Consider the following 14,425-nt stretch of genomic DNA (forward strand, 5'->3'; position numbering starts at 1 on the left):
AATATGGAGTACCTATAAAAAGTATGGTAATGAAAAAGTGATTTCCTTAATTCTACCATAGCGTCTACTTCGAAAATTAATTTAGGAGATAACTCGCCTCATATCAGTGTCTCCGCGTAGAGCTTTAATCTGGGTGTTAATAAAAGCATACAAACCAGAATTCCTAGAAGTATGTGAGTTCAGTTTTGCATATTTAACTAGAACAGGGATATTAACGATTCTGAAGAAGACAGGCGTGACATTCTAAACGTAGTCGAGCTGAGACAAATATAATGCAAAAGAAAGAAAAGTGTGTTGTTGCGTAACAGCACTCGAGAGCTATTCGTTTATTAAGGTCCGGTCGGTCGTGAAATGGAAAACATGGTCAAAATGAAATATGTCTTATTTCCAACAGTTAGGTACACCTTGTAACTACTTCTCTGGGTAGTCGCCTCTCCAACTTTGACATTTGTCGTATGTTAGTACCAACTTTCCAATACGCCTCTCCAACTTTGACATTTGTCGTATGTTAGTACCAACTTTCCAATACGCTCGTCATAGAAGGCAGCCGCCTGTGTTTTATGCCAACTTTCTATGCTGGCTTGCATCTCGTTTTCTGTGTCGAAATGCTGTCTTCACAGCCGGGGGTAAATGAGAGCAGAGATGAAACTCAGAGGGAGCTAAGCCGGGCTGTATGTTGCGGGATCAAGCACCTCCCATCGAAAAGGTTGCAGGAGCATTTTCATTGCCCTTGCAGCGTGTGGCCGAGAATTGTCATGAAGAAGGAAACGCATGACAGTTGTGTCATGTGGGCTGCATGAAATCAGGTGAATTCTTTTAGCAGGGACTCGTACTTGCCGGGAGACACTGTTTTATATGCATCTTTATGTGCACACTGTGCACCAGTAACTGAAAACGACGTGACGCAATCGATGGGCATACTAGAGACACTGCTCAACACATCTGCATAAAGCCTCATTGGGTTTTCATTGTAGTTTCCATTTCACTACCAATTGGACTTTAATAAACGAATAGCCCTGAATAATGAGAAGGTCAGTGAAAAAATAGTTAAGGCTGAAAATAAAAAAAAAGTGGGTAACAAAATGAGCTAGAAGCGCATATTCGAGAATTAATTAAATTTCTCGAAATTGGAAGCAAACCAACACGATCAGACATCACACATTAGAGTCTACTCATCTCAAACACAAAAATATCATAAAATATAAAAACGAGAAAATATTCAATAGGTAATACGCTATATGATCAAAAGTAACCGGATACCCCCAAACACATACGTTTTTCATATTAGGTGCATTGTGCTACCAGGTGCTCCATTTTAGCGACCTCAGTAACCATTGGGCTAAGAACGTGGTCAGGTGACTGTGTGTCATTTGTGTCATACGTCTGCACGCGATATTTCCACACTCCTAAACATCCCTAGGTCCACTGTTTTCGATGTGATAGTGAAATGGTAATGTGAAGCGACGCGTACAGCACAAAAGCGTATATGCCGATCTTGTCTGTCGACTGACAGAGACCGCCGCCAGTTGAAGAGGGTCGTAATGTGTAATGGGCAGACATCTATCCAGACCATCACACAGGAATTCCAAACTGCATCAGGATCCACTGCAAGTGCTATGACAGGTGGGAGGTGAGAAAACTTGGATTTCATGGTCGACCGGCTGCTCATAAGCCACACATCACGCCGGTTAATGCCAAACGATGCCTCGCTTGGTGTTAGGAGCGTAAACATTGGACGACTGAACAGTGGAGAAACGTTGTGTGGAGTGACGAATCACGGTACACAATGTGGCGATACGAAAGGAGGGTGTGGGTGTGGCGAATGCCTCGTGAACGTCGTCTGCGAGCGTGGTTTATGCCAACAGTAGAATTCGGAAGCGGTAGTGTTTTTCATGGTGGATGCTTGCACCCCTTATTATTTTGCGTGGCACTACCACAACACAGGCCTAGATTGATGTTTTAAGCACAGTCTTACTTCCCACTGTTGAAGAGCTATTCGGGGTTGCGATTGAATCTTCCAACAGGATCAAGCACCTGTTCATAGAGCACGGTCTGTGGCGGAGTGGTTACACGACAGTAACATCCCTGTAATGGACACGTCTGGACAGAGTCCTTACGTGAATCCTTGGAACGCCGGCTTCGTGCCAGGCCTCACCGACCGACATCGATACCTCTCTTCAGTGCAGCACTTCGTGAAGAATGGGCTGCCATTCACCAAGAGACCTTCCAGCATCTGACTGAACGTATGCCTGCGAGAGTGGAAGGTGTCAAGAAGGCTAAGGGTGGCCCAACACCATACTGAATTCCAGCATTACCGCTTACCGCCACGAACTTGTAAGTCATTTTCAGCCAGGTGTCCGGATAGTTTTGATCACATAGAGTATATGTAAAAAATAGCGAAAACATTAGCAGCAATCGCTACATGGATATCTGACCTTTTGCCAGCCGGACTGGCTGTGCCGTTCTAGGCGCTACACTCTGGAACCGAGCGACCGCTACGGTCGCAGGTTCGAATCCTGCCTCGGGCATGGATGTGTGTGATGTCCTTAGGTTAGTTAGGTTTAATTAGTTCTAAGTTCTAGGCGACTGATGACCTCAGAAGTTAAGTCGAATAGTGCTCAGAGCCATATCTGACATAGGGGAGGAATAAGTGGGCCGGTTTAAGTAGTTCTAAGTCCTAGGGGACTGATGACCTGAGATGTTAAGTCCCATAGTGCTCAGAGCCATTTTGAGGAATAAGTAACAGCAATAATGTACTGTCAGAACTAACGAGTGCATAATGTTACTTTAGAGGGAAGTTTTCTGAAGTGTTTGTATAATTCTTCCTTTTTCTTAATTAATATTATCTTTATGTATCACAAATGGACTGGCTGACAAAACAAATGAAGCACTCTGATGACATGCTGAGATATCAAGATAACTTCGTACATGTGGGCACCAGCGTGTGGGATTGACCACATGTCGGACTGCATGGCAGAGTGACGACTGGAATACTCGTCGTCAAGGTTCCAGTCTATCACGTCTCAGCACAAGAAGAGGATCGCCGTACTGTGCACCAGGCACGCCGTAACACCCTCACATCTGCGCCTGCTATCTGAGAATAAGAAATGGATTCTCTGCAGCATACTGCGTTATCCGCACCTTTGGTCGGAGGCTAGCAGCAGCTAGTCTAGGGAATTATCGTCGCACGAGTAGGCTGCCGTTAACACACAACACAAATAGCTGCGTTGGAGTGGTACCGGCACCTGGAAGCATGGACTGCTGGTGAATGGCCTCGCATTGTGTTCAGTGATGAATGACAGTCCTGCACACCCTGGATGACTGTCGTCGGCGCGTATGGTGGCGACTCGGAGAGAGGCCCATTCTAAAATGACATTTTCACTCTGCAGCGGAGTGTGCGCTGATATGAAACTTCCTGGCACATTAAAACTGTGTGCCGGATCGAGACTCGAAATCGGGACCTTTGCCTTTCGCGGGCAAGTGCTCTACCAACTGAACTACCCAAGCACGACTCACGCCCCGTCATCACAGTTTTAGGAAGTTTCATATCAGCGTACACTCCGCTGCAGAGCGAAAATCTCATTCTGGAAACATCCCCCAAGTTGTGGCTAAGCCATATCTCCGCAATATCCTTTCTTCCAGGAGTGCTAGTTCTGCAAGGTTGGCAGGAGAGCTTCTGTGAGGTAGGAGACGAGGTACTGGCAGATGTAAAGCTGTGAGGACGGGGCGTGAGTCGTGCTTGGGTAGCTCAGTTGGTAGAGCACTTGCCCGTGAAAGGCGAAGTTCCCGAGTTCGAATCTGGGTCCGGCAAACAGTTTTAATCTGCCAGGGAGTGTCAGGTCCCATTCTTTCAATGTTTGGAGAGAGAAACAATGGTGTTACTCCTGGAACCTTGGCGTAGTTGTTTCAAAACCAAGAATCGTAATTCGTAATTTGCGTGACACCATGTAGTTAATGCCACGTTTAAAGATAAAGTCAAACGAAAGTATTTGGTTCCAGAGACCTTTTCAAGTCTCAAACATTTATGATGTGTATATGCAGCCTGAAGCGACGAATGAAAACGTTTACTAGGACCAGGATTCGAACCTGACCCTCCTGCCCGGTAGGCAGCCTGGCTAACCGTTACGCCAGCATGGCACAGGGGTTTTGCATAACTGCGCGGTCTACCCAGCACACCTCCCTTGTCAACAAAAATTTGCACTGACACCTCAGCCCACTTGGTATTCCCCCTTAAATCGAACAGCATTGCTGAGGCTCTCCAAATGTATTGGAATAGCATCTTAGAAATGAAATTATTTGTTTGTATGTAAAGGAGGGCTTTTCATCAAGTAAGTACAATGTATAGAGCATGTATAACTGTAAAAATATGTAATATCAAAAACTTTGTTATATTTTAGGATGCAAATGTGAATCATTTTGTAAACTATACATCACAATAACTTTGTTATTTCTTAGGGCACAAATGTAAAACTTGCAAGGATGTCAGCCCTACCATTTGACGATGGGCTCAGGCCCGAAACTACTAATGGCACAATAAAATCATTTAAAAAGAACTTGTGGATAGTTTCAGTATTTCCTACGGTGTAAAACGGTTATATCACAATTCCTACCGAGTAATGAAGACTGTCTTAAATGATTGTAGATCCCCAGTTTTCTGTATCATCTCTCCGTTAAATGTCATCTATTCAGGATCGTAGGGTTCGTTTCTTACAAGTATGAGCGAAAATGCTTCAAGTTTTAGATTGGCTATAATTGCATGAAACTTATGAAGTAGCAGATAGTGAGATTAATTTTTCATTCAATAAGTTATTCACTTTTGATTCTTATTTAATATTTCCTGGCACACACACTGCGTTTGCCTTTTGCTATAGCCGGCCAGAGTGACCTTTTCACTACTAATCAGCGACGCTACCACTACATCACGGGTGCAAGTGAATGCAGCAGAATAATTCTCAGACATCGCACGAAGTAAGCAGACAATCACGCCCGTGAGCGGTTCTAGGCGCTACAGTCTGGAGCAGCGCGATCGCTACGGCCGGAGGTTCGAATCCTGCCTCGGGCATGGATGTGTGTGATGTCCTTAGGTTAGTTAGGTTTAAGTAGTTCCAAGTTCTAGGGGACTGATGACCTTAGAAGTCCCATAGTGCTCAGAGCCATTTGAACGTTTTGCGATTATTTTTCGGTCTTTAATTTATTTTTGTATGGAAGGATAAAATATAAAAATGCAGTAAATGAAGCAGGCAAAAAGGAATACAAACGTCTCAAAAATGATATCGACAGGAAGTGCAAAATGGCTAAGCAGGGATGGCTAGAGGACAAATGTAAGGATGTAGAGGCTTGTCTCACTAGGGGTAAGATAGATACTGCCTACAGGAAAATTAAAGAGACCTTTGGAGAGAAGAGAACCACTTGTATGAATATCAAGAGCTCAGATGGCAACCCAGTTCTAAGCAAAGAAGGGAAGGCAGAAAGGTGGAAGGAGTATATAGAGGGTCTATACAAGGGCGATGTACTTGAGGACAATATTATGGAAATGGAAGAGGATGTAGATGAAGATGAAATGGGAGATACGATACTGCGTGAAGAGTTTGACAGAGCACTGAAAGACCTGAGTCGATACAAGGCCCCCGGAGTAGACAAAATTCCATTGGAACTACTGACGGCCTTGGGAGAGCCAGTCCTGACAAAACTCTACCATCTGGTGAGCAAGATGTATGAAACAGGCAAAATACCCTCAGACTTCAAGAAGAATATAATAATTCCAATCCCAAGGAAAGCGTGTGTTGACAGATGTGAAAATTACCGAACAATCAGTTTAATAAGTCACAGCTGCAAAATACTAACGCGAATTCTTTACAGACGAATGGAAAAAACTGGTAGAAGCCGACCTCGGGGAAGATCAGTTTGGATTCCGTAGAAATGTTGGAACACGTGAGGCAATACTGACCTTACGACTTATCTTAGAAGAAAGATTAAGAAAAGGCAAACCTACGTTTCTAGCATTTGTAGACTTAGAGAAAGCTTTTGACAATGTTAACTGGAATACTCTCTCTCAAATTCTGAAGGTGGCAGGGGTAAAATACAGGGAGCGAAAGGCTATTTACAGTTTGTACAGAAACCAGATGGCAGTTATAAGAGTCGAGGGGCATGAAAGGGAAGCAGTGGTTGGGAAAGGAGTAAGACAGGGTTGTAGCATCTCCCCGATGTTATTCAATCTGTATATTGAGCAAGCAGTGAAGGAAACAAAAGAAAAATTCGGAGTAGGTATTAAAATTCATGGAGAAGAAGTAAAAACTTTGAGGTTCGCCGATGACATTGTAATTCTGTCAGAGACAGCAAAGGACTTGGAAGAGCAGTTGAACGGAATGGACAGTGTCTTGAAAGGAGGATATAAGATGATCATCAACAAAAGCAAAACGAGGATAATGGAATGTAGTCGAATTAAGTCGGGTGATGCTGAGGGAATTAGATTAGGAAATGAGACATTTAAAGTAGTAAAGGAGTTTTGCTATTTAGGGAGTAAAATAACCGATGATGGTCGAAGTAGAGAGGATATAAAATGTAGACTGGCAATGGCAAGGAAAGCGTTTCTGAAGAAGAGAAATTTGTTAACATCGAGTATAGATTTAAGTGTCAGCAAGTCGTTTCTGAAAGTATTTGTATGGAGTGTAGCTATGTATGGAAGTGAAACATGGACGATAAATAGTTTGGACAAGAAGAGAATAGAAGCTTTCGAAATGGGGTGCTACAGAAGAATGCTGAAGATAAGGTGGGTAGATCACGTAACTAATGAGGAGGTATTGAATAGGATTGGGGAGAAGAGGAGTTTGTGGCACAACTTGACTAGAAGAAGGGATCGTTTGGTAGGACATGTTTTGAGGCATCAAGGGATCACAAATTTAGCATTGGAGGGCAGTGTGGAGGGTAAAAATCGTAGAGGGAGACCAAGAGATGAATACACTAAGCAGATTCAGAAGGATGTAGGTTGCAGTAGATACTGGGAGATGAAGAAGCTTGCACAGGATAGAGTAGCATGGAGAGCTGCATCAAACCAGTTTCAGGACTGAAGACCACAACAACAACAACATGGTATAATTTTCTCTTTCTTACTTTTCACAATTTGTCGAACTTTTCATTCAGCTAGCTTTCAACTAAATAATTGTAATCGCCACTATACCTTGAACTAGCCACTTCATTCCCACATTTTTTTCTAATAATAGGGATACAGAGTCGTTATGAACAATATTTTCACTTTTGAAGGTATTGTGCAGGCAACGTTTTATCATATACTTGACATCATTTAACAGTGCAAACACAGCATTGCGCTGCAAATATCGGCTTCAGTATGGGAGAGCTACACTAGCGCCAGTGAGCCTAGTTATTTTTAGTAAGTCTGTGACTCATGCGAGAAGAGATTACACGTCCCAAGCGACTGTCGCTCAGAGTCAGTGTTGGAAATGGCTCAGTGTTAAGAAGCAAACCCGCATTCAGGGAAACGCCCGATGAATTCTCAGTCCCATTAACTATGATTTAGGTTTTCCACGGTTTTCACCGAGCGAGGTGCCACGTTTATAAACCACCGGACCCGCATTCTGAGTTTTCGATGATCTGTTTAAATCGCTTAAAGTGAATGCAGGGACAGCCTATTTGAAATGGTGCGTTCGATATTCTTCTATATCCCACCCCCCGCCCCCTCCGACAATCAGAGACCGCGCTCCGACTCTACTGATCTCGTCGACGGGACTTCAAACCCCAGTGTTCCTCCCAAGGTTTCCCTGAACCACTTAAGGGGATGTTTACTATCTTTTGGTTCAAAAAATCGATTTTTTAAAAATTGCATTTCTGGATCCAGAAAAGTGTTTAGAATTCGCCCCTGAAACGGTTTTTCGAATACGGACCGGAAATGTTTGTTATTCGCGGGTGAACCAAGAAATGTACCTGCCTGAAATCGGCCTTTTTCACGCACCAATTTCTTTTATTTCGGAAGACGAGTTATTGTACCGGTGCTTGGGAGGGAACACACAAAATTCAAATGAAAGTTTGAACGCGTGTGTTTGGAAGTTAGCCTCCAAGCATTTGCATCCTGGTGCGAAGACTGTGGAGATTGCGACTTTCCTGGCAGTGACCAGCTTAAACGAATGGTATTCAGCAATTCTGAAGACCATGACAACGATGGACGTCACCCCGGGACTCTATTCGACGCAGTTCGCCAAGCATTCGGACGACCACCGGATTCAAGCGGCCGAAAACTGCTTGTCACCGGCCATACGAGAGGCTCTGGAGCAGCACAGGATGGCCCAGATCGGGCAGAACGCCCTATATGAGGAAGAGGAAGGACTAGTTTATGGTCCCGGGATAGCAGATTGAAAGTACGTTGCATAGTATTGCATTTATATGTTATCAAAACTTCAAGTGCGTTTTTCCCGAAATGACTTTTTCTTTTATCGCGTTGTATGCTAACTTCAAATATACTTAATGTTTCCGACGAAGCTAACTAAATTGTCTAGGAGTTGTACCACTTGTCTTCCGATCCATCTACTATAAATATTACTTGGCGGATGAAGTCGAAAAATCGATGAAAAAACCCTATTATTTTCAAGTGACCGCCATTTTGTTTCCTATGGTCCAAATAACTTAAGAGAGGTACAACTCTTAAAGAATCTTATATACTTCGCTTACGTCAACTCAATTTTGATTTCAGACGAGCCGGCTGACCTGTGACATACCGCGCGCGGAGGTCTACATCGAAATTTTGTTTCCTTCCGACGGCACTTCCGCCTTTGCTCTTCGACATTTCCGATAGAAAAAATTCCAGTTTGTAGAGAAAATATCAATAAACATTTTGACCAAATTTGACATTGATATCTATGACATATCCCCGGGAAAAAATTCTCCAAGAACATGCTTTTTTCGGGCCAGAGGTAGTAAACCTCCCCTTACAGCAAATATCTCGATAGTTCCTCGTATGCTTCCTCGATTTTATAAGGATGTCATTTCTTTCAGGTAATGGTTCGCTAGTTTCAAAGGGTACGTTCACCATTATTGGAATTCATGGATTTCCCACAGTTTTTGCGAGGCCAAACCTCTGACGAGGAGTACCTTGTTGGTAGAGATTCTGCTTTAAACTTGCAGTTATAATCATAGAGAACTTAAGCAAAGGCAACCCATTAGCATCGACTGCATCCTCAACACAAGCAGGACACAAAGGTAACGTGACATACTTCGACGCGAAATAACCAGTTGTGAGTGATAAATGTCTTGTCAAACCTGTCTTATCTCCTAGCTAGAGATAGTTACGACCGCGTACACGAAGCCTGAAGTCACGTTGCGCAAAAGTCCTCGGTGCGCTTTACCAACAGCGACGGGGGCTTTTGCCTTTCGCAAGTACGTACTTCTGTCGGAATCGGCGGCACGCAGCATGCAGTTGCACCAGAGCATGGTGCAGCTGTTGGGGAACGTCCAGATCTCTCCTTCCTCGTCGACGCCGCACACGGGCAGCCGGATCTTGGAGCAGGGAAGGCAGTGTGTCGTCGCAGGGGACTGTGCGTCTGCCATCACGATCACACCTGTAACAAAGGAAAACAGCCGCTTCTGTAACGCTTGCTGACTGGCTTGCCGTCTCCGCAGAGCCTTCACACTCCTCTCGTTGAGAAATGATATTGTCTGTTACTGCTCCGTACCGTCCACCTGTTGACTGGAGGTAGCAAACACCTAAAAGTGTGACCGGTCAAAAATCAAACTTGTTAACAATAAAGTTTTGTTACCAGAATCGATAGAAAGGCAAATACACAGACGGTAATGGACAATGAAATGCTCCTGTCGGAGCATAAAAAAAGGCGATTACGCTCCTCTTTAAAAGACTTCCAGAAAAGCGAAGAAACAGCTGCCTCATTCCTAATTCCACCTTCCACGACAAAAATTTTGGCATGCGACAGTAGTCGCGCTCTTTTGACACAGAATCCTTTTACCCAGTCTCCCTTTGTTGTTAAGTCTTCATAAGTACCTACATCTAAATCTACATAAATACTCCGCATGCTACGTAGACTACATTGCGATGGGAGCCACGTACTGCTTCTAATCATTTCCTTTTCCGTTCCACTTGCAAACAGACCGATGGAAAGATGACTAAATAAAAGCATCCGTGCGAGGCGTAATTTCTCGCATTTTATCTTCTTGGCCGTCACGTGAAATGCACGTTGGCGGCAATAGAATCTTTTTGCAGTCGGCCTCAAATGCCGGTCCCCTAAATTTCCGCAACAGTGCCTCGCGAAAATAGGGTCGTCTTTCTTCCAGGGATTCACATTTGAGTTCACGAAGCATCTCCATAATACTACCGCGCTGATCGAACCAACCAATAACGCATATAGCAGCACGTCTCTGAATTGCTTCGATGTCTTCCTTTAATCCGACCTGATGGGAATCCCAAACACTCAAACAGTATTCGAGAATGTGTTACATTAGTTTTCTATACGCCGCCTACTTTGCAGATGAACCACACTTTCTAAAAATTCTCTTAATGAAACGAAGTCGAGTATTCACCTTTCCTTCTACCAAACTGACGTGCTCATTCGATTTCATATCGCTTTGCTACGTTACGTCTACATGTACACTGGTGTCCAAAATTAAAGCAACAAAAGAAAATTGTGCAAGGTTGCGTTTATTTTGCCCCAAAACAGTATAAATAGGTGATAGCAAAGTAGAAACAATGTAGAGAATACAGAAGGTAAAAAATTGCAACATGCGTAACAGTAGTTCTTAGTTTTTTTCCAACTTAACATATTTGCACACACGCAATGCGACAACTGGTTAATGCGCTCAGTATTGGGCGTGACCACCTGCGACACCAATACAGCCTAACAACGACGGGACATGCTGTGAATGATGTCATCAATCTCGTGTTGAGGCATTAACGCCCACTCTTCCTGCAGAGCTGCTCGTAGTCTTGTAGAGTGGTTGGTGGTTCCTGACATGATGCAAGCCATTATCCCAGACAGGCTCTGTGGGATTCAATTCGGAAAAGGGAACAGGCCACACCATGCGTGCAATATCTTCCGTTTCCAAGAAAACATCAACCATCCGTGCTATATAAGGTCGAGCATTATCGTCCACCAATACGAAGTATGGGCCCTCAGCATCTCGCAACAACCGCGCATGAGATCCCAAGATATCCACACGGTACCTGGCAGCGGTTAAGTCTTGCTGATTCACCCATACAGTTTCATGAAGAGACGTTCGAGTGGTCAACACAATCCTTGCGCACACCGTTAGGGATCCTCCTCGATATCGGTCTCTTTCCACAATGTTTGGGTCCAGATATCGTGTTCCACGTGCCCGCCAGGTGCGAATCCGCCGAAAATCATTCTGCAGACAAAATCGGGACGTATCTGTGAAAAGAACACTGGTCCACTGTCCGGGTGGTAGGTTGACGGCTCCGCTCTAGCCTTACCCTCCTGTGAAGACACGCCAGAGGCAAACAAACAGCAGGTCCTTAACAATAAAGGCCACTCTTCTTAAGCCTTCCGTACACCGTTTGCCTCGATACAACACGTCCAGGGGATGCCGCGAGGTCAGATGCCAGTTGAAGTGCAGTAGTAAGACGGTACCTTGGGGCCCTTACGGCCAAATAATGGTCCACTCTTTCTGATGTCACACGTGGTCGTACCTGTCCAGGTCTCCGGGATATAGTTTCGGTTTCTGTAAACTGTCATCTCATCCGAGAAACAACAAAACGATTCAAAATGGTTCAAATGGCTCTGAGCACTGTGGGACTCAACATCTGAGGTCATCCGTCCGCTAGACATAGAACTACTTGAACCTAACTAAGCTAAGGACATCACACACAGCCATGTCCGAGGCAGGATTCGAACCTGCGACCGTAGAAGCAGCGCGGTTCCGGACTGAAGCGCCTAGAACCAAAACCATTCACATTGACCCATTGGACCACATCAGTTTGCGACTCTCCTGCTACCATTCTTCCTGTGGCCCTCCACAGCAGAGTCTGTAGGCGTCTGATCTGAGCCATACTGCACCGTCTGCAATGCACCGTCTGTAACTGTGTGTACAATGGTTGTGGCTGTGGGACTACCCTGCAAATACTACCCCGCCTGATAGGTGCCCTGACATCATTGCAGGCGTAGTTGTTCGTTGATCGGAATGCTATCTTCGGTGCAGAACACGATCGTAACGACGTCTGTTGACGGTTTGTATGATTAGATCGTCAGTTAGACACTGGACGGAGAAATAGCAGTTTTTTGCTTTAATTATGGACACCAGTGTATAATTGCTGTGACTGTCATGCAGCATCATAGTTATGGTGAGTTCGAACGTTACAGGATTGTTTTTCCTACTCATTAATTTACATTTTTATACATTTAGAGCAGGCTGTCATTTGTTTTACCAACTAGTGATTTGGTCTAAGTCATATACTTCTACAGCACTCCCGTATACCCTGTCACCGTTGGGTGGTGGTACGGGACTCCGAGTCCCACCGCCACATCTACATCTACATGGTTACTCTGTAATTCACACTTAAGTGCCTGGCAGTGGGTTCATTGAACCATTTTCACACTACTTCTCTACCATTCCACTCTTGAATGGCGCGTGGGAAAAAGGAACACCTAAATCTTTCCGTTCGAACTGACATTTCTTTCATTTTATTATGATGATCATTTCTCCTTACGTAGGAGGGTGTCAGCAAAATATTTTCGCTTTCGGAAGAGAAAGCTGCTGATCGAAATTTCGTAAACAGATATCGCAGCAAAGAAAACCGCCTTTGTTTCAGTGACTGCCACCCCAGCTCTCGTATAATAACAGTGACACTCTTACCCCTATTGCGCGATAATACGAAACGAGCTGCCCTTCTTTGCACTTTTTCAATGTCCTCCGTCAATCCTACCTGGTAAGAATCCCATACCGCGCAGAAATATTCCAGCAGAGGATGGACAAGTGTAATGTGGGCTGTCTCTTTAGTGGGTTTGTCGCGTCTTCTAACAAGGGAATGGTCAGACTTGTCATGTCGAAACCTGTGTTGCTTTTTTTACCACTGTGAGTTAACATTGCAAGAAGTCTGTATGCAGAATTGTAGCTGCTGACATGACCTGGAAGTCTGTAAACAATTTTATGAAGTAAGACATTATTGTCGCATGGTTTCCGCGCTTATAATTGCCTCTTGTACAACCCTGACCTCTCTCGCTGCGTTATACCAACGCCATCTAGGGACAAGGTGGCGTTAGCTACGCGCCGCTCTCTCGCCACAGCAGTGAGAGAGCTGATTCCCCCAGTGAAAGCGATCGTATGATAATTAAACATTCGTTGACAAATATGACTGATATGTTATCTACGACATTCTATCCAAATAGCTATGAAATAGACACAAATAAATATACGATTTAGAACACGTCCAAATTTTATTTCTTGTAATTACCGCAAAAATGCGAAACATTGATACAATGTTCAAAACATAGGTTTTTTGTGCACCAAGAACATACAAGCAAAGACGACATACGACAGCTCTGCGAATCACAGACGTTGTTAGATGTCCGTAGACAAAACTGGACTGGTGTTACGAATGAATCAGGCCTAATATCAGCATATTTCGATGAGTGCCACGCATATTTAATCAAATTCTGAAATCGTAGAGAGGAAAATTGGTAATGTACTACTGATTGCAGCTTGAGAATATTGTCACGGTGATAGACAGGAAATTGCAGTGATCAGCACACAATAATTTTCTCTGTTAGTTTTCTGCAAAATGCCTTCCACTGGCGGAAAAATTCTCTGCCTAAAGGTTGAATTACGTTGGTCGTGCCGGGTAGAATCTGAAGCATCTCTACTTCTTTGTCAGGGTGGGCTCGAAATACAGCTTTTAATGAATCAGACCTTTTATGACCTGACCACGAATCTAGAAGGAGAAGAGATTTGTTCCCGCAGAACGGAAGAAAAGCATGATGCATGAAAAGTGTAACGTTTTCGTTTCCAATTTTTCCAGACTTCTATGCGTCTACTACAAGACTGTTTGCGTAGAACATTGTTCTTTTGACACGTGGTCCAAAACGTCCAGTTGTTTCTTGAAGACACACATATATTTTAGGCAGCAATGAACCATACAGACTAATTATGGGCATTATAGTGTATCAATGGGTGAGTGCAGTCGTGGACTGCGAAATCGCCTCAATATGTTTTTCCCCTTTGAATGACAATGTTCTTTTCGCACGCATTTCTTTTTGAAAACCTGATTGATCTGCATTGTACACGTACGATTCACTAAAACTACCGATCTTATTTTTTTACTTTCGTAAGAAAAGCTCCTATCATTTCGATTTGTGTCACTTCATTTTCCGACCTGTTTCTCGATACAAATTTTGTTATTTTTCTTGCCACAATTTCATGCGATCTTTTGAAGCGACTAATCCAACTTTGAGAAGCT

The 14,425-nt window shown here is 43.9% G+C and overlaps 1 protein-coding gene across 1 annotated transcript in view; it reads right to left on the reverse strand.

Moving 5' to 3' along the window:
- LOC126131776 (uncharacterized) overlaps positions 1 to 14,425 on the reverse strand; it is a 75,862-nt gene that overhangs the window by 38,687 nt on the left and 22,750 nt on the right. The window contains exon 2 of the mRNA XM_049915175.1: positions 9,393 to 9,566. Coding sequence (XP_049771132.1) covers positions 9,393 to 9,566 — 174 coding nt within the window. The remainder of the gene's footprint in view (positions 1 to 9,392; positions 9,567 to 14,425) is intronic.

This window comes from Schistocerca cancellata, chromosome 1, assembly GCF_023864275.1.
Source record: "Schistocerca cancellata isolate TAMUIC-IGC-003103 chromosome 1, iqSchCanc2.1, whole genome shotgun sequence".
NCBI lineage: Eukaryota > Metazoa > Arthropoda > Insecta > Orthoptera > Acrididae > Schistocerca > Schistocerca cancellata.